At 32.3% G+C, this 26,015-nt stretch overlaps 1 protein-coding gene across 1 annotated transcript in view; it reads left to right on the forward strand.

Moving 5' to 3' along the window:
* The window catches only part of LOC143051638 (scavenger receptor cysteine-rich type 1 protein M130-like), a 64,877-nt gene that overhangs the window by 14,839 nt on the left and 24,023 nt on the right, over positions 1-26,015 (forward strand). The window contains exons 10-19 of the mRNA XM_076224538.1: positions 3,988-4,157; positions 4,990-5,140; positions 8,504-8,652; positions 9,015-9,162; positions 11,052-11,215; positions 14,944-15,088; positions 18,811-18,989; positions 20,142-20,295; positions 25,140-25,303; positions 25,653-25,797. Coding sequence (XP_076080653.1) covers positions 3,988-4,157; positions 4,990-5,140; positions 8,504-8,652; positions 9,015-9,162; positions 11,052-11,215; positions 14,944-15,088; positions 18,811-18,989; positions 20,142-20,295; positions 25,140-25,303; positions 25,653-25,797 — 1,569 coding nt within the window. The remainder of the gene's footprint in view (positions 1-3,987; positions 4,158-4,989; positions 5,141-8,503; positions 8,653-9,014; positions 9,163-11,051; positions 11,216-14,943; positions 15,089-18,810; positions 18,990-20,141; positions 20,296-25,139; positions 25,304-25,652; positions 25,798-26,015) is intronic.

Raw genomic sequence — 26,015 nt, forward strand, 5'->3', positions numbered from 1 at the left:
ATTTCTCTTTAACATTATGTATTTTATCTAATAAAAACACAAATTCAGTACATTTAATAGAAATTTCGGTTAGTAATAAATTCAGTAAAGAAAAATTCTAAAAAAACAAATTCAGGCGTTGGTTAACTTTTGGCAAGGTGTATATGTTGACACATTACTGCAAATTGAGTTTGAATCCAATTACTGATAATGTATAGAAGTAGATTTTTTTAATCAATCTTTTACAAGTAACCCCAGTTATAATAAATAAAAGAATCGATGTAGCTTCAATTAAATGTTTAACATGTTTAGTTACTCACACCACTTTTTAGCCCACCTGGCCCGAAGGGCCAAGTGAGCTTTTCCCATCACTTTGCGTCCGTAGTCGTTAACTTTTACAAAAATCTTCTCCTCTGAAACTACTAGACCAAATTAAACCAAACTTGGCCACAATCATCATTGGGGTATCTAATTTGAAAAATGTGTCCGGTGACCCGGCCAACCAACCAAGATGGCTGCAATGGCTAAAACATGAACATAGGGGTAAAATGAAGTTTTTGGCTTATAACTCAAAAACCAAAACAATAAGAGCACATCTGACATGGGGTAAAATGATTTATCAGGTGAAGATCTATCTGCCCTGAAATTTTCAGATGAATCAGACAACCCATTGATGGGTTGATGCCCCTCAATTGGTAATTTTATGGAAATTTTGCTGTTTTTGGTTATTATCTTGAATATTGTTATAGATAGAGATAAACTGTAGATAGCAATAATGTTCAGCAAAGTAAGATTTACAAATAAGTCAACGTGACCGAAATGGTCAGTTGACCTCTTTATGAGATATTGCCCTTTATAGTAAATTTTTAACCATTTTTCGTAAGTCTTAATTTTTTACAAAAATCTTCTCCTCTGAAATTACTGGGCCAAATTATTCCAAACTTGGCCACAATCATTTTTGGGGTATCTAGTTTAAGAAATGTGTCTGGTGACCCGGCCATAAAAACAAGATGGCCGCCACGGCTAAAAATAGAACATAGCGGTAAAATGCAGTTTTTGGCTTATAACTAAAAAACCAAAGCATTTAGAGCATATCTGACAAGGGGTAAATTTGTTTATCAGATCAAGATCTAACTGCCCTGAAATTTTCAGATGAATCGGTAATTTTAAGGAAATTTGCTGTTTTTGGTTATTATCTTGGATATTATTATAGATAAAGATAAACTGTAAACAGCAATAATGTTCAGCAAAGAAAGATTTACAAATAAGTCAACATGACCGAAATGATCAATTGATCCCCTAAGGAGTTATTATCCTTTTTAGTCAATTTTTAATAATTTTCATAAAATTTTTAAATTTCATTAACATTTTCCACTGAAACTACTGGGTCAAGTTCATTATAGATAGAGATTATTGTAAGCAGCAAGACTGTTTAGTAAAGTAAGATGTACGAACACATCACCATCACCAAAACACAATTTTGTCATGAATCCATCTGCTTCCTTTGTTTAATATTCACATAGACCAAGGTGAGCGACACAGGCTCTTTAGAGCCTCTAGTTACAATTTGATGGCAGTTCTGCTGAAGATGTGAGGTATTATTTTTTAGCTCACCTGGCCCGAAGGGCCAAGTGAGCTTTTCTCATCACTTGGCGTCCGGCGTCCGTCGTCCGTCGTCGTCCGTCGTCCGTCGTCCGTCGTCCGTCGTCCGTCGTCGTCCGTCGTCGTTAACTTTTACAAAAATCTTCTCCTCTGAAACTACTGGGCCAAATCAAACCAAACTTGGCCACAATCATCATTGGGGTATCTAGTTTAAAAAAATGTGTGGCGTGACCCGGTCAACCGACCAAGATGGCCGCCACGGCTAAAAATAGAACATAGGGGTAAAATGCAGTTTTTAGCTTATAACTCAAAAACCAAAGCATTTAGAGCAAATCTGACATGGGGTAAAAATGTTTATCAGGTCAAGATCTATCTCCCCTGAAATTTTCAGATGAATCGGTCAATCGGTTGTTGGGTTGCTGCCCCTGAATTGGTAATTTTGAGGAAATTTTGCTGTTTTTGGTTATTATCTTAAATATTATTATAGATAGAGATAAACTGTAAACAGCAATAATGTTCAGCAAAGTAAGATCTACAAATAAGTCAACATGACCAAAATGGTCAGTTGACCCGTTTAGGAGTTATTGCCCTTTATAGTCAATTTTTAACCATTTTTCGTTAATTAAAGTAATCTTTTACAAAAATCTTCTCCTCTGAAACTACTGGGCCTAATTAATCCAAACTTGGCCACAATCATCTTTGGGGTATCTAGTTTAAAAAATGTGTGGCGTGACCTGGTCAACCAACCAAGATGGCCGCCACGGTTAAAAATAGAACAAAGGGGTAAAATGCAGTTTTTGGCTTATAACTCAAAAACCAAAGCATTTTGAGGAAATCTGACGTGGGATAAAAATGTTTATCAGGTCAAGATCTATCTGCCCTGAAATTTTCAGATGAATCGGTCAATCGGTTGTTGGGTTGCTGCCCCTGAATTGGTAATTTTGAGGAAATTTTGCTGTTTTTGGTTATTATCTTGAATATTATTATAGATAGAGATAAACTGTAAACAGCAATAATGTTCAGCAAAGTAAGATCTACAAATAAGTCAACATGACCAAAATGGTCAGTTGACCCGTTTAGGAGTTATTGCCCTTTATAGTCAATTTTTAACCATTTTTCGTAAATTAAAGTAATCTTTTACAAAAATCTTCTCCTCTGAAACTACTAGGCCAAATTAATCCAAACTTGGCCACAATCATCTTTGGGGTATCTAGTTTAAAAAATGTGTGGCGTGACCTGGTCAACCAACCAAGATGGCCGCCACCGCTAAAAATAGAACATAGGGGTAAAATGCAGTTTTTGGCTTATAACTCAAAAACCAAAGCATTTTGAGGAAATCTGACATGGGGATAAAAATGTTTATCAGGTCAAGATCTATCTGCCCTGAAATTTTCAGATGAATCGGTCAATCGGTTGTTGGGTTGCTGCCCCTGAATTGGTAATTTTGAGGAAATTTTGCTGTTTTTGGTTATTATCTTGAATATTATTATAGATAGAGATGAATTGTAAACAGCAATAATGTTCAGCAAAGGAAGATCTACAAATAAGTCAACATGACCAAATGGTCAGTTGACCCCTTTAGGAGTTATTGCCCTTTATAGTCAATCTTTAACCATTTTTCATAAATCTAAGTAATCTTTTACAAAATCTCCACTGAAACTACTAGGCCACAATCATCTTTGGGGTATCTAGTTTGAAAAATGTGTCCGATGACCTGGCCATTCAACCAAGATGGCCGCCACGGCTAAAAATAGAACATAGGGGTAAAATGCAGTTTTTGGCTTATAACTATGAAACTAAAGCATCTAGAGCAAATCTGACAAGAAGTTTAATTGTTAATCAAGTCAATATCTATCTGCCCTGAATTTTTCTGATGAATTGGACAACTGGTTGTTGGGTTGCTGCCCTCCAATTGGTAATTTTTAAAGAAATTTTGCCGTTTTTGGTTATCTTGAATACTATTATAGATAGCGATAAACTGTAAACAGCAATAATGTTCAGCAAAGTAAGATCTACAAATAAGTCAACATGACCTAAATGGTCAATTGACCCCTTAAGGAGTTATTGCCCTTTATAGTCAATTTTTAACAATTTTCATTAATTTGGTAAATTTATGTAAATTTTTACCAAATATAGTTCTCTGTTACTAATGGGCAAAGTTCATTATAGATATAATTGTAAGAAGCAAAATCGTTCAGTAAAGTAAGAACTTCAAACACATCACCATCACCAAAATACAATTTTGTCATGAATCCATTTGTGTCCTTTGTTTAATATGCACATAGACCAAGGTGAGCGACACAGGCTCTTTAGAGCCTCTAGTTTTAAAATGAAAACAAAATATTAAATCGTCGTCATAATCAAATGCATAAAGTATGAAATTGTCAGGGAACTTTTTTTTAATAGAAATCCGATAAAATGGAACTCCGCTCATTTTGGTCAAGGAAAAGGTAGAATATTAATGGACAATGTTGTTTGCCTTGGAAATGAAACGGACATAGCGACGTGCGAATTTAAAGGTTGGGGACATACTGACTGCAGTCATGGTGAAGATGTATCAGTGCAGTGCATTGCAGGTTTGAGCATTATTAAAAAGTAAAATCGATAAGAAATGATAATTCAAATTAATGGTAAAGTGTTTTTAATCACAATCATGATTAACCTCGTTTATGTGTTGTATGTTGTTTATGTGTACGTCTGTTTTCTAATAACGGTGTGAGATATTAATATAGTATCTTGTGTTGTGCAGTATTTGATTTTATAATTCCTGATATTTAATTTGTGATGTTATTCATTATTAAAACATTTAATGACAGTTAATTTGAGATATTCCAAATGACAGAAAATGATTTAACTGAAACTAAGGCATTGCGTAATGCCGGAATCTAACTTTTTTTTTGTGTTTCTCAGAATATAAATCAGCATTTTGTTTTTGTAGTTTCATTTTATTAACTCTTATGTGAAAACATAGTTAAAGTATATCTTTATTATAACCAATTATACCCATAAACCTGACAGTTTCACAAAGTAATAAAACTTAACTTTTAACTTAACATACACATATATTAAGTCTTTTATTGTTTGATAACGGACGTAAGTATCATAGTCGAAACATACTCTGAGTCTGTGGCGGATGTAAGTCCGATTGCAAATCATACTACACATATGAAAATAAGGCAATGAGGTATGACTGCTAATGAGACAACTAGCCACTAAAGTTTAAATTAAGCATATATAATCAAGTATAGGCAACCGTACGGCGTTTTTTAATTCTTAATATTTTCATATTCTTAAGTTTTTGATAGATTCATTGATAGTATTAAAAATTATAATTTAACCTCTATACCATGTATACCCTATCAATCTAATGTTTTTATAGCGTCAATTTTTCTATTATTTTTAAAATAGATGTTAAAATAAGCTTAATCAGCGGTACACACAATGCATGGGAAGGTAGATTAGAGGTAATTATCGATGGAAAGCATGGAACCGTTGATGGTAGACACTTTACACAAAACATGGCAGACCGCTTTTGCAAATATTTAGGCTATAATGAAAGGTAAGAATTGACTTGTATCGTATCAATGTTATATAATATTTTATTCAGGTCTCAGTCAAATTATACAGTTTGACATGCCTGGGATATGGTTCCATATTCCGTGAGCTAGGGAAATATCAAATACACTATCTGAAACTTGAAATAGGTAGACAACGGTCAGCCCTGTCTCAATGCATTTCAAATATCAGGTTATTGCTGAACATTTAACATGTAGTATAGGTAATTATTCAGCGCAAATTTCTGTATATTTTGTACACTCATCTTAATCTTGTTCATCCTAAAAAGATATATTTTGTTTACGTTAGAATAAATTTTCAGCAAAGTTTTTTACCTTTAATATGCACGGTTTACGATGTAATGTACTTTGACCACCAGAAATATTTAGAAATCTAACCATGTTTATCGCATTCTTGAAACATTCTGTAATTTGTAGGGACAATAGTTTTCGCATGTGCAATACTTTATGATACCATGTCGGCCATAATTTTGTATCTAATTAAAAACTTACCATAATAGGATAATAATAATTGTTTTTAACCTTTAACATGCTTTACTGTTATTTGTATAAAGACAGCGTCAAAATAGTAAAGTTCGTTTTTATTCATGTTATTGATGTTAAAAACGGACTTTAACAATTGTTCTATATACATCTGCTGTTTCGTATATATTTTTACAGTTACTATATTTAGCTATCAAATTCCAAAATTCGGCATTTTCATGATCCGTTATATACATTACCAAAAATGATGCATACTTTAATATTGTAACTGTTATGTGTTATAATATTCAAATAGAGATTATTCTAACATGTTTGCTCCTTTACTTGTCCCTTTCTGCCAATTTATCTATCAAACTCATATAACTTTTCTTATAAAACATTAAAATATTATTTCCTGTGACACCCTTGTGCCTTATGTTTGTCATATTCTGTTTATTTTTATGCCCCACCTACGATAGTAAAGGGGCATTATGTTTTCTGGTCTGTGCGTCCGTTCGTCCGTCCGTATTTTCGTCCGTCCGTCCGTCCGTCTGTCTGTCTGTTCGTCCGTCTGTCCCGCTTCAGGTTAAAGTTTTTGGTCAAGGTAGTTTTTGATGAAGTTGAAGTCCAATTGACTTCAAACTTGGTACACATGTTCCTTATGATATGATCTTTTTAATTTTAATTTTAATGCCAAATTAGAGATTTTACCCGAATTTCACGGTCCACTGAACATAGAAAATGATAGTGCGAGTGGGGCATTCGTGTACTGAGGACACATTCTTGTTTCTGTATATTTCAATAGCACTGTCGGTAAAGTTGTGATAGTATTTGTTAGATAGTATTTGGTCATGGTGTTCTAAAGAAGCAGTGGTATTTAAAATTGAAGAAAAATGTGAACTACTCTTTTATACATTTTTTATTAGGAACTTTTCGTTTTAATTTTCCTTGGAGTTCAGTATTTTTGTGATGTCACTTTTTCTTTATTGTGCTAATACCAAAGCGTAAGAAGAAATAACAAAGAAGAAGGAAAATAACATTAGAGCTGAGCACTTTTTTTGGATGTATAACTCCAATGCATGTTTGAACGAGAACAAACTAACAATAATAAAATAAACAACCGAAAGCCACCACTTGAACACAACACAACTTGTACATCCCGCACTGCATAACAGACGCATCATTCATGGCTATAACATTGATTCGGAAGAACACTCAAATGAACGAATTACTATTTTCTAGTCCCATTGAAAGGTAGTCTTATTAAGTCAGAAGTAGTCATACGTTCTTGTTTAATTCGACGATACAAAGGTTTGGCTGAAAAAGCTGTTTACTATAATAAATACTCATTTACATGATTCATTGATAATTCAAACCTCCAAGGATAAGTCTTTCTATTGAAGTATTTACATGGTTGTTTGTTTTTCTGTTGGATGTGTGTCGATGTCTTTGAAACCTTGTCTAAATTAATCTTCATAAGAAACTACCAAACACAGGCATTGTAATTCCAAGATGTAAAAGTATTTTGAAACGTACGTTCCCAAAACATTTTGTTATCAAGAATCCCTAAATTAAACCAAAATGACCGGTCTCCGAAACCAAACGCAAAGGAAGATTTAGGATCATAGTAAATTAAACAACTCATTGAAAATACCAAGCTTTTCACTTGGGACGAAAGACGCGAATCGCTAGTTATGATTCATCAATGACGGTTTAACCAAAACAATTACAGGTAATGTAATCTAAACCTGCGGTAGACCGAAATGGAAAATTTCATCATTTTGTAAACAATAAATTTACATTTTCATGTACGTCTAAGCCCCACGATATCGAAAAAATTGTCAGTTTGTGTTTATGTATTCTTATACTTATAATTTATAAAAATGGTTATGTACAATATAAAATAACTGACTTGTAACTAAAACGGTTAAGGAATGTGAGACAAAACATTAATTATCATTATACAAAACTTTAAATCCTATCGGCAGACATTATATCAAGTAATAGTGCTGTTTTGAAAGGTTTTATATCTACTTTCCTGCAAATGGTGAAACATCAATCAATGGTTTGTTAGCTCCTTTATATGATATCATGATAAACACACGTTTGAGGTGATGCTTATGTCTTGAATGGTAATTTTGATTTAAGACTCTATGGGATAACTTGGGGAAACTGACAAAAGCAGAAATTGATTAATACTCCATATATAGTGAAATGGTTCAAATGAAATAAATGATTTTTGATTTTGTCCTAATGGCTTCTTATTAATCAGGATCTGCTTACCCTTCCGGAGCACCTGAGATCACCCCTAGCTTTTGGTGGGGTTTGTGTTGTTTATTCTTTAGTTTTCTATGTTTTATCATGTGTACTATTGTTTGTCTGTTTGTCTTTTTCATTTTTAGCCATGGCGTTGTCAGTTTATTTTATATTTAAGAGTTTGACTGTCCCTTTGGTATCTTTCGTCCCTCTTTTATTAACATAATTTTCAGTTTCGTTTTCGAAGATAAATGATAAGGCATATACAGCTCTTTTTAATATTGAATTATTATTTTATATCTTGTTTATTATTCAATATGAATAGACATTTGTTTTGAATTTCGGCTAGTTCTCATAGTTTCAAAGTTGAAATGGAGGAAAACGAAAAAACACTGAGTTTTTATAATGCAATATGTTAGATTGCATGTTATCATAACTAGGTACCTATGTATGGCAATAAAAAGGCAAACTAATGCACTGTGAATATGAATACAACTACCGTACAAAGTCATCGATAGTATAAAGACCTTCTGTTTGTAGAGTGATATATATGTCAGACCAATTACTTATTCTATCGATGATTCGTTCAAAAAAAAATCATTATCAATATGAAATATTTCGTTTTTCAGCAACGGATTTTCCTATAGTTCAAAATTTGGCAGGGGTAGCAGTTCTTTACCTGTGTGGAACTTGCAATCCTTTTTTATGTACTCAGTTAATCCCTTCAACGAACATCCTGTCATTAATAATCACTACAGGGATGTTGCTATTGAATGTGGTAAGTATTTTAAACGGTATAATAACCAAAAGCTGCCAATCAAGATATTGAATTTTGAAAAAATTGTTGGATTTAAAGTCAAATATTCATTTGAAATCTAATCGTCATGTTGAGCGTATCCAAAAGTCTTAAATATTTGTTATTCATAACCAACATTGATAATCCATGATAGCATTTGTAGATTTAATAGGATAACACATAAAGCAGTTTTTGTCTTATTTAAATGAAAGCATTATTTGTTGATGAAAAACAGCTCTATACTACTGTTTCCTTTATACATTACGGTTAAAAAATGGTTTTATCGATTGTTAAGATGATGTTGGTCTTGTTGATTTAAGTATCGTAAGTATTTATTTTTACAGTGCATACATTTTTACGATTAGTTGGAGGAAGTTCCTACAATGAAGGAAGAATTGAATTACAACACCAAGGTTCATGGGGAGCTATTTGCTGTGACGGTTTCACTAGAAACAGTGGCGATGTAATTTGTAAACAGTTAGGATTTATTGGGTATAATGAAAAGAGTTTAATATTGTTTTTGCAATTTTTGTGGAGAAGAACATTTAGGCAAAAACCCCTAAAAAGTTAACAAAAATGATGTATCTGATTTTATGTGGGGTTATTTAATAATATTTTATACATTTCAAGCTCAAGCGCATTTACCATATGACAAATGTATGATCTAGCTTCGTGATTTAATATTTCAAGTTACAAAACCAAAGTTTACAACTTCCAATATAAGTCGATAAAAAGGACAAACTAGTTTTATTTCAATTTAAAATTAGACTTTAACGAAACACATTACCCTCAGTAAAGGAATCTTGTAATACTTGTGCTTAATAACTATTTTGTTAAATATAAAAAAGAAGATGTGGTATGATTGCCAATGAGACAACTGTCCACAAGGGACCAACATGACACATACATTAACAACTATAGGTCACCGTACGGCCTTCAACAATGAGCAAAGCCCATACCGCATAGTCAGCTATTAAAGGCCCCGATATGACAATGTAAAACAATTCAAACGAGAAAACTAACGGCCTTATTTATATAAAATTAAAAAAAATGAACGAAAAACAAATATGTAACACATAGACAATCGACAACCACCGAATAACAGGCTCGTGACTTGGGACAGGCACATACATAAATAAAGTGGCGGGGTAAGCGGGATCCCAACCCTCCCATAACCTGGGACAGTGGTATAACTGTACAACATAAGAACAAACTATAAAAATCAGTTGAAAAAAAGTTTATCACATTATTGTTAATTGCATAGATCATCACGTAAAAATATATTTGATATTCTATGAAGTAGTTTTAAAATGTCAACGTTTTCTCATTGTCAAAATAATAAAATCTTCAGTAGAATAATAATTTTAATGAAGATGACTAGACTTACATTAAAGGTTTTTTTTCAGTATAAAATGCGATTTTTTACGGATTCGTGTTCATTTAGCATTTAGTATTCATGACTTTACTTTCGCCGTTTTACACCTAAATATATTTTCTTGTCTTACTGAATAAAATTCGATGTGATTGTCAAGTCCATTTTACGTACGACTTGTTTTTACACTTATTCGGCATTTTTCACTGCGATATCGCACCAAAGATCACACACGGTCATCTGAGGACAGAATTGCAAACACTAGAATGTAATTGACAGTAATAAAAAGTGTATTGACCATTTCTTTCACGATACACAAAAGGAGGGGAAGACAAGTGTAATTAAAAATATAGAAACCGGCAATATAATCAGTTATTTGAAACACGAGAAGTCACTGAGAAAATTAAGAAGTAGCCGCACTGATTCAATGCCACTTTTACTTTTACACAGCTCAGTTATAAAAGACCAAAAAAAAAAAAAAATCACCATTGTCCTGGTGAATCGTTCATGATGGCCCTATTTGAATTTAAAAATCATGACTTGTCATGTGTTTAGTGTTGATATTGCTAGTGATGCAAATTCTAACACACGTGTATTATATTGTACCTCTTTTTAAATTAAAAAAGCAGGCTTGTTACATCTTATTGATGTATAACTTAGTCATTTCACTCGCTGCGACGGCAAAGTTCTTGAAAAAGGCCCGATGCAAAATAATTGAGAAAGATAGACAAGCAATTCGATATTAACCTTGCATTTTTAACACTTCTGTTATTTCAGTAAACGCTTAAGCGTTTTTATTGTATAAAACATATTTGAGTTAATTAGCCTTTAATTTATGATAAGTTATAATTCTTTATATCTTTAAAATTTCTACAACGTATTTACAAAAATTTTTGTTTCCAAGATATGAAGGTAAGATTTTCTTCTCGATTTTGAAAAATTTTCAATAAGAACCTTCCAGTCCATTTTCTACTAGTTTTTAATTATTGAATTGGTATTATTTTGACAGGTTATCATCATGGTCAAGAACACCGTATGGTAGAACTGCGGGACAGCCAATGTGGGTTAAAAATTTAGCGTGCAATGGTAATGAAAAAGATATTGCTGCCTGTAATTCTGATGACTGGGATATAAAAAGTTGTAGTGAAAGTTGCAATGTCGGTGTTATTTGTGGTAAGTGTAATCTATATCAATGATAATGGGTATGATGTTGTGTATAAAAACCTATAACTAATAGATCAGATTATTTAGTCTGTTTTTCAATAACAGCAATTCGTCACCCCGCTATGTCTTTTATCTACACGAATGTCCCAATCAGGATTCTGTATATTTGCAGTTATGGTTGGTTGTTATATGTCATATGTGTTTCCTTGATTTGGTTATAAATGATGTCTATTATTTCCTTTTTTATACGTCCGTCAAAATTTTGACGGGACGTATTATGGTATACAAATGTTCGGTGTCCGTCCGTCTGTCTGTCCGTATGTCTGTCCGTATGTCTGTCCGTCTGTCTGTCCGGCGTAAACATGTCGCACCGTAACTTGAGAACGACTTATCCAAATTTCATGAAACTTAATATAGTTGTTTCTTATGATGGTCAATTGATCTGTATACTTTTTGGTGAAAATAAGATTTAAACTTTTTAAGTTACGGCACTTTGTAACTAAAACAGTTGTTTTTTTTCACATGTCGCACCGTATCTCAAAAACGATTCTTGATTATAGCTTAAAACTTTATACATTTTTTAGTTATATTAACCTTAATATCTGTATACTTGTTGGTGATGTTTCAAAATTTCATTTTTGAGTTATTGAGTATTTTGTAAAAAAAAAGAGGGATGGATTTTTCATGTCGCACCATATCTCAAAAAATATTTATGATTATTGCCTAAAACTTTACACATGTCTCTGGTATATTATTCTTAAGATCTGTATACTTTTTGGTGATGATTCAAAATTTTATTTTTGAGTTATTGAGTATTTTGTAAAAAAAGGGGGAGGTTTTTTACATGTTGTGCCGTATCTCAAAAACAATTTATGATTATTGCTTAAAACTTTACACAATTCTTTGTTATATTAATCTCAAGATCTGTATACTTTTTGGTGATGACTCAAACTTTTATTTTTGAGTTTTTGAGTATTTTGTTATACAGTAGAGGGTTTTTTTACATGTCGCGCCGTATCTCAAAAATAATTTATGATTATTGCTTAAAACTTTACACACTTCTTTGTTATATTAATCGAAAGATCTGTATACTTTTTGGGTTTGATTCAAAATTTTAGTTTAGTGATATTTAGTTTTTTGTAAAAAAAGAAACAGGGTGGGGGGTTTCACATGTCCCGCCATGTTTCAAAAACAATATATGGTTATTGCTTTAAACTTTCTCAGAAACTATTTATGATTATTGCATAAAACTACCACACAAGACGTCGGGCGTATCATGCGCTCATGGCGCAGCTGTTTATTGAACTTCTCAGATGTTTTGTCATGTAAATATTACACTATGTCATATGAGTGTTAATGAGAAAACTCTCCAATAGTCACAATTTGTAAAAAAGTTAACCATTGAAAATCAAAGTACAACTTTTAACACGTTACCTAGGCTCACAATTGCTTACCGCAAGCTATTAAGGGCCCAAAAACTGACAAGTATCAACAAGTGTCAAACCATTCATACAGCAAAACCAAACGTATAATCTTTAAACAAACGAAAACGAGAAACGCATGTGAACCACATCAACAAACGGTACCCTTATAACTCACCAAGCTTTAAAGCAGTATTCAAACGTCATTGAGTTAAATTAAAGGTGTTTCCTAAGATAAAGGTAAACCATGACAAAGTAACAGATGTGTGTAGAAAGTATTGTGTTAAACATATGTCTTGTATTTTTTTACCGGATGTAATCTGTAATCCTTTTTTTGTGAACATGATCAAATATACGGTGGGTTCCAGATCTATGGCAGATTTCTAATCTATGGTAAATATGGTAAATATGATGTCATGCCATTCCAAATCTATGGCAACTCTTTAGTTTCCTAATCTATGGCATTATTTTAGTTTTCTAATTTATGGCAGATTTCTAGATTTCAAATGTATGACAGATTTTATGCAAAGGTTGGACCAGTCAGTACATATATTCGAGTTTGCAAAAAAGCTGCTTTTAATTAAAAATCAGTATAAGAAAAGCAAATTAGGACTATAACAAGGAAGCATATCCATAACCGTTTTTTAATGAACACATACTTTAGGGTTCAAATCATGTGTCCCGGAAGAATTTCCTACTCTGTGCATAGTACCTGTTGACCCTCATTTAACCAAACCCTAAACAAGACAAAACGTAGTTTAAATTTTAAACAAATATCCATTTGAGCATTAAATAACATAATAGAGTTTTACTGGCATAATGACGATTTAAGTCCTTTAAAGAACAATACATGGGACTTATTAACGGCCTTAACTGGCTATACAGCCCTCGCACGGTCGGACATGAACAATGATTCGCCCCAATACGTTATTTTCTAAATGAAATCCTTATTTCTCCAGCAGTACAGATAATGATTAACTTTCAATAAAAAAATAATGATTTTGACAAAGGTTAGGTAATTAAACGTGGATGCGTACTTTTAAAACATCCAAAATAAAAAGAACCCTATTTAATCTGTTGTAATCCAATAGTTTTAGAATTGACAAAGTTAAATGAAAAGCACCAACAGAGACTGTCTGGTAATATGTAATATAACTAGGGATGTCAACGAGAACTCGAGTACTCGAGTATTGCTCGGTAGTACCGAGTATCAAATACCAAAAATGATACTCGACTAATCGGTTTCATGATATAATGGTGTAGCTTTCTATCATTTATTAAGCTTAAACACGAAATATGTGTGTTGAGAGCGCCTCCTGGGAAATTGAATATCAATAAAAATTAAAATACATTTGAATGTTTGCGTTTAATCGCCATTCGAAATTCCTCTGAACAAAAGATACATGTAGCCCTAGAAAAAGAACACCTCTCCAGGATTACAACCTACAATTTGAGTTCATCTGAGTCATCCCTGACTCTGTACCGTTAGAACAAACATTTTCATCAGCAGGGGACTGTTATTCAATAGCAAAGTTGAGAAATTGCCTCATACCAGAAAAGGTTAAAAAGATTATATTTCTAAAGAAGGAAAACATTTGTTGTTCCCTGTGTAGACCCTCAAAAGTTTATTAAAGGCATTATTAAGTTCTATTCATCACCACTTTTTGGATCATTGAATGTGTTTGTTTACGATTGTTATCGAGTACCGCTTGGTACATCAAACAATTGCAATGACTAGTCGATTGAGATCTGCATTTGTGTTGCCTTTGGAATCGAAAACTTCGACTGCGAAGAAGGTCTGGCTTGTATTGATAGTCGCTACGATGGCTGTTTATTTGTTTGGATTTACCACATTTATACTGAAGAAAATACTGAGTGGTAAAGGGTAATATTTAAAACCTAACTGTCTAGAGTGGATAAATATCGTATTGCACGATATTTGGTGGACGGATCTGTTTCACTTAAGATTTTTAGACGATCTTAATCTATTTGAATGACCTGCACAATTATGCTTTCTTCTAAGATGACGTCTCTTGTCATGGTCGCCTTTTATCATGAAATTGCTATAGGAATGTCAGGGGAAATTTGTACATGTGACGTCATTATCAAATTTTGACTAATGAGGAACTGAAATCAAACCAACCACACGTTCATTAAATAAAAATAATCAGCAGTTACACAAGGATAGATTGAGTAAGAATTATGTCATGTTCATATATACGAGATACACCGACATTCGTATCTTGTGCATTTATCCTGTACCGTTTAGAGTATTCAAGAACTCTATTTAAAGATTATGATGTGTGTATGTTTTAGAGCATCATAAAGTTCGACTGGTAAATGGATCAGCCCCCTTTCAAGGCAGAGTAGAGTTTTATCATAATTCTGAATGGGGATCTCTGGGTTATGCGAATGACAAGTTGGCACAAGCAGTATGTCGAATGTTAGGATACAACGCAAGGTAAAATATGGATTGTGCTAGTATTCAAAACCAAGGACCAGAACGTGAAAGAAAATGTAGGCGGATAACTTTTTCATACTAGTATATTCCTTCATCACATTTGTTGCAATGAATAACATTGATTTCCCAGTGAAATTAAAAAAAAACACGATAATTTCTCCTCTAAACTAATACAACAATAGTGCTTGTCATTCCGTTGGATCAAAACAAATTGTTAATGCTTATAAAAAGAGTTAGTTCCTTACATTTCCTTCTTTAATTTCAGAAAAAAAGCCATTTGCCAATGTAATGAAAAGAATAACCAACCAAAGAATTGAAATATCGAAAAATATACCGAACAACACTGATAACGTGAATTATTGTGTAGTTAGGTCACTCGTTAAATATTTTTCTCTATTTGAATTCTTAGATTAGTTAATCTATAATTTTTACGTTTATACGTATACAATTATATATTTACATGAAGTTATTTTCTTTTCATAATAACCGGTTTTCTTTTGAAATAAAAACAAATACATTAAGGTCAATACAAAAGCAAATCTTGTTCACGTTAAATGAATAGTTCTTCGTGACATGTCCCTATAAAATAAAGTAGACTTAGCTAAAGTATTGGTATGCCTAAGATTTGGAAATTCTAGATTTTTGTACAACCTTATTTTGAAAATTCAAGTGAATTTCCGTAAAAAGTACATTCTAAAAAAATATAGAAACCCGATGAAAATTCTAAACGGAAAGTCCAAGAGTTAATGGCAAAATCATAAGCTTATACACATCAATGAATGGATAACAACTGTCATTTCTGACTAGGTACAGACATGTTCTTGTGGAGAAAAGGGTGAATTAAATTGGTTTAATAGCTAGTAAAACCTCTTATCTCTATCACAGTCGCATAAAATTCCATTATATTGGCAACTATGTGTGAGCAAAGTAAACATACATAATATTTAGGAATGTCAAAAATATGCTTAGAATTGAGTTATGATACTTAGTTGCATTATCTGAATTCATGTTAAAGTCTCGTTAATGAAGTTTACATGTGTACAACACATTCCTGGGATTTGTTTGAATGCATACAATCATGGACTGTATAGTTATTAATCCTGATTGAAATACAAACTGTTGTGGAAACATTTGTCAAAACATTCATTTCATTGATATAAGTATGTGTTGCTTGTGTATTTTTTGTTATTCAAGTTGATTTCTTTAATTGTCTCGGAAGTATTTAGATTGAAACACTCATTCCCTCCGTTAATAATACTTTCATGTAACTCTTAAACAGTGAATTTAAGATAAAATAATCTGAAATTTGTCCATTTATCGTAGACTGCTACTCTTTTTATAACTCTAAATAAGATAGATTGTTTAATAATCATGTAGGATTATTAAAAGATGACAGCTCACAATCTTGTAATCAAAAACAAACTATGACATACAATTTTGTGCTCGCTTTGAGTCAGTCTGTTTATGTTTCTTACATATTTACTAATTTAACTTATTGAATAACATATATTCTTATGTTCTATATGTGAATAGCCATTTAATAACAGGTGTGGTTCTTTGTTATCTTTTATATATATATTAGTTAACGTATTAGTAAGTACGCAATATTTTGTTGCTGCTTTTTCTTTTCTGAATTCTGAATTTTTATATTTCTTTTGTATTGCAAAGATAAAGTTGAAAACAATTATTATAAATTATAATACAATTATTGTAAAATAATAAAAAAAAAATTGTGTAAAAAATAGGAAATTAAAGTAAAGAAAAAATAACACTCATTTTCATGAAGTTATATCAGGCATATTGTATGCAAAAAGTACCACATTTCCAAAGAGCTATACCAATGTAATTGTATATATCTACTTTTTTTTTAACTTTAACCATTTTTATTATGAGTCAGAAAAATCATTGTATTTCCTTTGAATGAATAAAAAAAACACTGTCCGTATACCCTAGGTGTATTTATCGATATAGTCTCTTTTCATGTAAGTGTAGTCATACCCCCGCTTTACAAAAATGGCGGTTTACTGTTTTACCCCTGTCTGTCTGTCCGTTCGTCTGTCCATGAGTCCTTTGGTGCATCAGTCCACCAGTCCATCAGTCCGTCAGTCCGACAGTCTATCCATCCGTACCATGAATATTTTTCGTCTCATTTTTCTCAGGGTGTACATTACAAGGGTTTTTGAAATTAGGTTTCAGGGTTTATATAAGTCACTTATTTCGTGTGATGCGTTTTCAGATTTGTCACTCAACAACTCCAGTGTACCGAACACTTGTATCATTTTACACATGATAACCAAGGTGAAAATTTTCGTCAAACTTTTCTCAGGAACTACAATACGAGGATTTCTGAAATTTGGTTTCAGGGTTTATATAAGTCACCTATACCGCGTTTTCAGATTCATCACTTAATTACAACCTCTTTACCAAAATATTTGGGCGGGGTATCCTCAGTGAGAAGTAGCTCACAGTTTCACTGGTTTATTTTCTTCTAATTCTTTTTTACCTGGTCAATATCTTATTTAGGTATTGACACCCATTATCTTTTGACAGTTGAATTGGTTACAAACTATATTTTTACACTTCCGTGTCTTGAATATAAAGTTTTACTCTTTGACTTTTTAAACGCATGGTTAATTAACGCTTATCAAATTACAAATGTTCCTTTTTTTATCCTTTGTTGTCAATTGATTTATAACGTTTGAATTTGTCAGTTTAAATAGACTTCCTCTTTTTTAATTTGGCGTAGAGGGATTTTTTGTGATCTTGTATTAGGTTTTTTGTTGTTGATAGTAATTGAATATATATCTGTTTTACAGACAACGACCGTTATGTTCCAATTCTGTCAACTTTTCATAGGAATCTGACATTCTAACCAACAACCGATTGAGTCTTATAACCAAATGTGTTTTTACATGAGCAAAGCCGTGTGGTGTTATGCTAAGTTTGCAGATTAACATCGGTATTTTGTTGTTTGTTTTGCACTTTGTGGTCTTTAAAAGATATTTACGTTGTTTTTAGTCTTTGCCATGATTTTGTCAGTTTCTCTTAGAATTATGAATTTGAGTATCCCGCTTATCTTTTATCCTTGTGGTATATCTGTATGCAGCTGAATTTTTTGTTGAACTTATGATAGAATTTGAATGAGTGATGATGCATTACTATAGTTTATATCCCATACATCGATTACTTATTATACAGAATGAAGTGGCAACAACAAACTATGGGAATCACTTGAACTGGAAAAAGACATTAAAGGGAAAGCGTCTCCTGTTATGCATGAATCACCCGCCATGCAATTCCACATCCAGTCAAATGTCACAATCGGTGAAAGAACACAATCGGCAAAATTACAGATAGATTACTATTCTGGTATCAAGAGATCAAATACTACGAAATGATATCGGTAGTGAGTTAAAACACAGACATACCATATAGGTGATGTTCATATCTATTGTTTGAGCTTTTGATTTTGCCATTTGTTTAGGGACTTTCCGTTTATAATTTTTCCTCAGAATTCTTTTTTTTAGTATTTTTAATTTTGAATGATAAAAACTTTTTTCACCATTAAGTGCTGTCCTAAGTACTTTAATATATATTATTTGTGATATTTTATACCTTGGTTGTTTATGACTTTTTCAGCTGGAAAAAACAGACAAATATTCAAAAGATAATATTGACGTAATTAAAAATAATAGATCACAAACAAATCTTTCTATTGACAGTGACGTCACGAAAGTTACCTTTTTATCTGGCGACAAGACATTTGGCGATAGCACCTTGGAATTATTATATAAATCATACTGCAGTGAACAACTTTTTGATATTGAAAGATGCCTGAGTAGTACCGGAGTCAACTGGACACATTCTACAGGAACACACCTTTCCACATCTGTCAGATGCAGTATGTGTCTTAAAAATTTAAAATGTCTTTAATTATAAAAAAGAAAATGTGGTATGAGTGCCAATGAGACAACTATCCATTCAAGTCAAAGTGTGGAAAAAGTCAACAATTAAAGATCAAAGTATGGTGTTCTACACAGAGCCTTGGCTCATATCGAACAGCAATTTATAAGTGGTCCCACAATCAATAATTTTAATCAACTCAAAACCAGGAGATACTAACGGTCTAATATATATATATATATATAAAACGAGTTACTAACAACACAAATGAACCACACCAGCAAACGAAAACCACTGAAATAAAATTGAGAAAGGAAATGGGGAATGTGTCAAAGCGACAACGACCCGACCATAGAGCAGCCAACAGCCGCAGGCCACCAATTGGTCTTCACTGTAGCGAGAATTCCCGCACCTGTATATGTCCTTCAGCTGGCCCCATAAAATTATGTATACTAGTACAGTGATAATGGACGTCATACTAAACTCCGAATTATACACCAGAAACAAAATGAAAACATTAATTGCATACATTCATGACATTAATGGAATGTAACGTTCATCATGTTCATCCAATAAAAAGGAAAATCAACATGTCAAATGAACGCTCTGTACCGTAAAATGCGATGATTACGCATTATTGGCTCATACATAGATATAAAATATTTATCAATCTTTATTCTGATAGCGTGTTAAACTAAAAAAGTAAAGACTATTTCATGTAGACTTGTATACATGTTAAATGTTTGTTTATGCTAACAATAAAAAGTACCTCCACAACTTTTATCAAAAATAGTGCATTTGATGTATCCACTAACAAATGTCAAAACTATAAAAAAGTGGCATCGACCCAGTGTTTGTAAATAAACTTATCATAGACACCAGGACTAAATGTTGTATATACGCCAGACGCGCGTTCATTAATTATTGAAATATTCCGTTTCACCGGTTAAGTGAGTTAAAGAGTGACAAGAATTATACCACTATCGATTGGAAGATACAGCTTACACGATTTAGTTATTTAAAAATATGTGTTCAGATGTGAATGTTAACGATTGTTTCTATATGTAACTCAGTATTTAATTTGGTTTTATAATAACTTTTCTTGTTCTTGTATTTATAACATTATAATTAAGCTTTCATAAATTTACAGAAATGAACATGAGACTCGCAAATGGACCAAGTCCATCTGCTGGCCGTGTTGAAATAATGAGAAATAACGTCTGGGGAACACTTTGTAGCAGCGGAATGACTGAAAATTTAGCAACTGAAGTGTGTAAAATGATTGCTGCGTTTCCATTTACATGGTAAATATGTCCTCGATATTTTCCAATTTCATCTTAACTAAAATTAAAGTTGTTTTTTTGTAAATTTGATAACAAAAATTAAAGTTGTTTTTCCGTGAATATGATGACATTTGTTTTCACTGTTTGATAATTAAGTAACATTCTGCAGTTGTTTATAATTCTGTCGATCACAATTAATATCCAATGAAAGCACCATATTTATCATATAATATTGTACAAGTTTGCAGCAAGCCAAAAACGGCACTAAGTGATACTTATTCATTATCAAATAGATTGGGAGAAAACATATTTTCTGTTGATAATATTTTCAGGCATCATTTTAATCTCATATTGTTAAGATAATTTTAAATTATAAATGTAACTGCATCAAAAATGGTCTGACTGTTTACTGACACCAAATGTGTTTTCAGACATATTTCATTTTTAAAAATACTTTAACAAAATATAGTTTTATGTATTAAACCTGTCTTTCGACATCGCAATGAAAATGTTTTTTCATGACACACATGTGTTACCTTGAATAATGTTTTTGTTGTTGTTGTTGTTGTTGATCTCATATATTTTTTTATACATTGTATATTAAATATAATAATATAATCACATATTTTGTTCACTTACTTAAATCATTCAATACGTTCTGACCTTTAAGTGCATGTAAACAATTTGTGAAAATCACAATATAATCCGATTTTTGTTTTATTATCTATTTACAAAATAATTTAATGTATATGATTTATCGTTACATCAATTTCTGATGATTTGGTGCATTTATTATACCAAGCTGTACGAAAAAAGCAAAGTCTTTGGTTTAAGACCATAAATTGAAGTGGACATCACCAAATAATTACTATTTGAACCAAGTTAAAAGACTAAATACATAAGTTAGGAAGATTGAAATGTGCACATTTTAATTTTGTTATTGAAGAATAAATACAATAAGAAAAGGAAAATAGCTGCTTGTTAGTTTCTAAATGATATCTTGAGGTACCTAAAAAAAAGATATAAATGAATATAAGTTTACAGAGCACAGCTCAAGTCTGCTTTTTTTACACACAAAACTAAAGCATCAATCCTTTCTTGTATCAAAATAATTGGTGCTACTCCTTTTAATTAGATATATGCAGATCATTAGTGTCGTTGGTATGTTTAATAAAAGGTACGTTGATAAATTATACTATGGCATCAAATTTTAATGTAGATTCATGGTATACCGCTATCTTGATGTGCAATTTTATTGATTATACTGTTTATTTATCAGACGAAAACTTGCTGATTTATTGCATTATACAAAATATTTAAACAAATACCAAACATTCGTGTTTTAGAAATATTTTTTCAACTAAGCCATTTAAGGGGAGATACCTCTTTTAGTAATAAATATATACTGGACTGATAGGGATTTTTTTTTATTTTTACTTGTTGCAAGAAAACGAGTTCGGTGATTCTTTACAAAGTAGGATGTATCCCTCCCGAAGACAATATACTTATATCTAGGTTCGCAATTCTTTTTAATTAAACAACGTAAAACCAACTCTTTCAATTTCAAATTGTCTTTTAGTTTGAAATAGGGAATACTTGTGTTTAGGTATAATACCACCAAATCATGGTACGTCACATCCGGTTGTATATGAAAATAGGTTGAAAAAAAATCCCTTGAATTTGACAGTTGAAGGTTATTAATCCTCCATTGCAGTAAAACATTTCTGTTTCATAAACATATGTCTTGTATTTCAAATTACTATTATTTTTATTTTTTTGGATTTTTTTATAGAATATTTTGTAAACTTGAGTTATATGGTTCCTAAACCTTGTACACAGGTTAGATAAGGTGAGAAATTTGATTGGTTAACTTCCAGTGATTCTATTTTTTTGTTTGCAATGAAATCTTATGTATTTTTTTCTATAGTACTGGACAGGATAAAACTTTACTCGTGCCAAGTATTTCCTTATTTGAAACAAAGTAGTTATCAAAGGTACCAGTATTATAATTTAGTACGCCAGAAGCGCGTTTCGTCTACATAAGACTCATCAGTGACGCTCATATCAAAATATTTATAAAGCCAAACAAGTACGAAGTTGAAGAGCAAACAGTTGTGCCAAATACAGCCAAGGTAACCTATTCCTGGGATAAGAAAATCCTTAGTTTTTCGAAAAATTCAAATTTTAAAGATAACTTCTGCACATTTTTTTGAAAAAGTGCAAATTTAAAAAGTCTAATAGGGGAAAATAAATGGTGGTATTACACCTAAAGTGTAGAAATGTCAAACTATAGAAGATGAGAGAGTCTCAGATTGTCTGAACTCTAAAAGATCTTTAGAATTTTTTTGTATCCACACCTGATTCACTCCACCTCTAGAATAGCAGTCTAACAATTACTTTGGAGCCCGGCTTTGATTGCTGATAAAATAGATATTCATGATTTAGAAAGAGGTTTCGTGGAGCAATTGAAAGACCCAAATATATACCTTTGTTTGTAAGGAAACTTGTGTAGTTTACTTACTTACTTAATCCTCTTCATGTTCTTGAACACATATGGCATCAACAAGGGACCTCAAACTCGTTCTATCTTTCGCGGTTTTGTCTATTTGGTTCCAGGGGTAACCATGTCTTTTTATCACTGCTGCTTTATCTCTTTTCCATGTACCTTTCGGTCTTCCAGGCTTTCGTGTCCCTTGTGGTGTCCATGTCAATAAATTTTTCACATGCCGGTTGTTATCCATTCGCAGTATATGTCCAATATATTTCCACCGCCTTCTTATTATCTCATTCACTATATTATCACACCTGTTCTTTCTGATAGTTCACTGTTTGAAATTATACTTGGTCATCTGATGTTTATGATTCGTCTCAAACAGCATCCTTCGAATCCCTTATTCGACTTAATTTCTACTTTTTTGGTTGTTCCCCATGTTTCTGAACCGTACAACAGAACTGATCTAACATTGCTCACATACAATCTGATCCTTGTCTTTCTGGATATTTTGTTGTTTTTCCATATGTTATTCAGGTTTTTGAATGCAGAGGCTGCTTTGTCAATGGAAATGTTTACTTCTTCAATATTTCCTTTTGCATTAACTCTACTACCAAGATAGGTGAATGCGTTTACGTGTTCAAGTTCTTTTCCGTTAACTGTTATTGCTTTTTTTTTATATCTTTGGACCTATCTTCATGACCTCAGTTTTCTTTGCATTAATCTTTAGTCTTACTTTCGCTGCCTCTGATGTAACTTTATCTGTCTTTTTCTGCATGTGTTCATGTGTATGAGAAAAGAGTCTGATATCATCAGCAAAGTCTTTGTCCTCTAAAAATGTTGTTAGTCCCCACTGTATACCATGATTTTCAGTTGTCGTCTTCTTTATCCAGTCAACCACCAACATAAAGAGAAAAGGAGATATTATTCATTCCTGTCTTACTCCAGTTGATATTAAAAACCAATCTGATAGTTTTCAATCATGTCTGACTGCACATCTAAAATCATCATACATTTCTATAATGATGTTAATTATTTTCTGTGGAATTCCATACATACTCATGATGTTCCAATGTGACTCTCTATGGACGCTTTCAAATGCTTTTTCGAAATCCACATAATTTATATATATATGGGTGACCTCCATACTAGTACCTGTTCTATAATATTTCTCAGTATGAGGATGTTATCTATACATGCACGGTTTGTTATAAATCCACTTTGTTTTTCCCGTAGAATGGAATCGATTTTGTCTTAGCAACACGAACCCCACCAAAAACAGGGGGTCATCTCATGTGCTCCCGAAGGGTAAGAAGATCCTGCTCCACATATGGCACCGTCGTGTTGCTTGTTAAAGGGAAGGGTATTGTAGTAAGGACATAAGGAACGTATCCGATATCATCTGTGAAACGGTTATTCCATAACGGTGAACCAACTCGTGTTGGCGTCCGTAAAATTTACGAAAGAATTACTCCAACTTCACCATTTGGAACTCTTGGTGTAATAACTTTCTTATGTGTAGCAATCCTCTATCAAGGCAATCATAATAGACAATACAAGCCCGGGAATAGTGTATCAATTTGGGAAATTTATACTCCGTATGCAGGCGCAGTGCTGGTTTGTTGCTACATAGAAATGGAAAGTTCACAAATTGGAAGATGAAATTATCTCTTTTGTCGTAAAGTTTTGTTTTCAACCGACCCGCATTGTATGTCTAGATGTAAGTCAAGATATGAGGTATCACGTTTTGTCTTTTTTTTTTAAATAAACAATCTTTTAAATAAGTTGGCATTCTGTCTCAGAATTCGAAGAATTGAGCAAACAATCGAGTGTACATGTTGTATACTGCGAATCAAAATCCTAAAAAAGTTTCTCTACATTAAAGGTTACATTTCTGTAAATATAGACAATGCATTTTCCCATAGGAACTCCCTTTCCGGCTAACTATGATACTTTTACTATAAAGTTTCGTAAAAAAAATATATCCTAGAATAGAAAGTTGATATGCATTATTAAGACAAAACATAGAGCTGTGCAGCATATTTTCAACATTTATATGCTCTGAACTTGCAACAGTTTAAACTTATACTTAAATTAGGTACAACCCCTACCTTCACTTTTTGCCTACTTCAGAATTTATTTCTCACCACAATAATATGTTTTTATACTGGTAGCAGTTCCAAGTTAGGTCTCTATGAGATGAAACTTAGATATCATATCTCGGAACCAGTATGTCAACAAATCAAATTATCTATGACTATTATCTATCTCCCAAAAAGAGGCATGGTTTTAAAAACCGCTGTATTTACAAAGTGACCCTTAAGCAAAGACATGTTTCACCAAGCATTTTATCTATTTATCAATATACAAATAGGTACACGACAGGAAAACTGATGAAGAATGGTTTTTATGGAAAAGGTACAGGACCAGTTTGGAAAATTCGAGATGGATGTCATCAAGATATTGCGAAATGTTTACTGCCTGCGGTCGATCATATTGATTGTAATCATAGTGAAGATGTTGGTGTTTATTGTTTAAGTAAGTTGTTTCTTTTTTTTTATTGTCTTAATTTTTTAACAAGGTCTTTTTTTTTTTTTTATTTTAAAATGAGGTGCATTCGGTTTCTTATCTTATTTATTGTTTTTAGGTAAAATAGAAAAGTATACGACGTATTTTTTTCTAAATATTGCATCGCGACATACACATTTATCCATTAAGAAAGGTCAACTGTGCTGTTGGTAGTATATACAATATTGTTTAAAAAAAAGTTCCTGATACCTGTATATACATTGCAACTGCATTACACAAACAAATACAATTGTGTCATTTGATTCATATGTGTTATAATAACGGCGACTTATATATTCATAAATATATATTGGTTTAGCAAATATCAATACGAGGTTATCCGGTGGATCACATGAAAATGAAGGCAGAGTGGAATTACAATACAATAACGAATGGATTGGTGTGTGTGATACTTATTGGAACTCTAATGATGCATCTGCAATCTGTCATTCGTTGGGTTACTGGTAAGGTTTCTTTTATATTTATGCTTCTTGCATGTTCAACAAAAATTACATAATTTACATGATTTTTTGCACCATATTGTTATGCCCCAACTACGAAATAAGCAGGTGCATTATGTTTGTTAATCTGTGCGTCTGTGCGTCTGTGTGTCTGTTATTGTTATGCCCCACCTACGAAATTAGCAGGTGCATTATGTTTGTTCATCTGTGCGTCTGTGCGT

The sequence above is a fragment of the Mytilus galloprovincialis genome, chromosome 11, assembly GCF_965363235.1.
Source record: "Mytilus galloprovincialis chromosome 11, xbMytGall1.hap1.1, whole genome shotgun sequence".
Taxonomy (NCBI): Eukaryota; Metazoa; Mollusca; class Bivalvia; order Mytilida; family Mytilidae; genus Mytilus; species Mytilus galloprovincialis.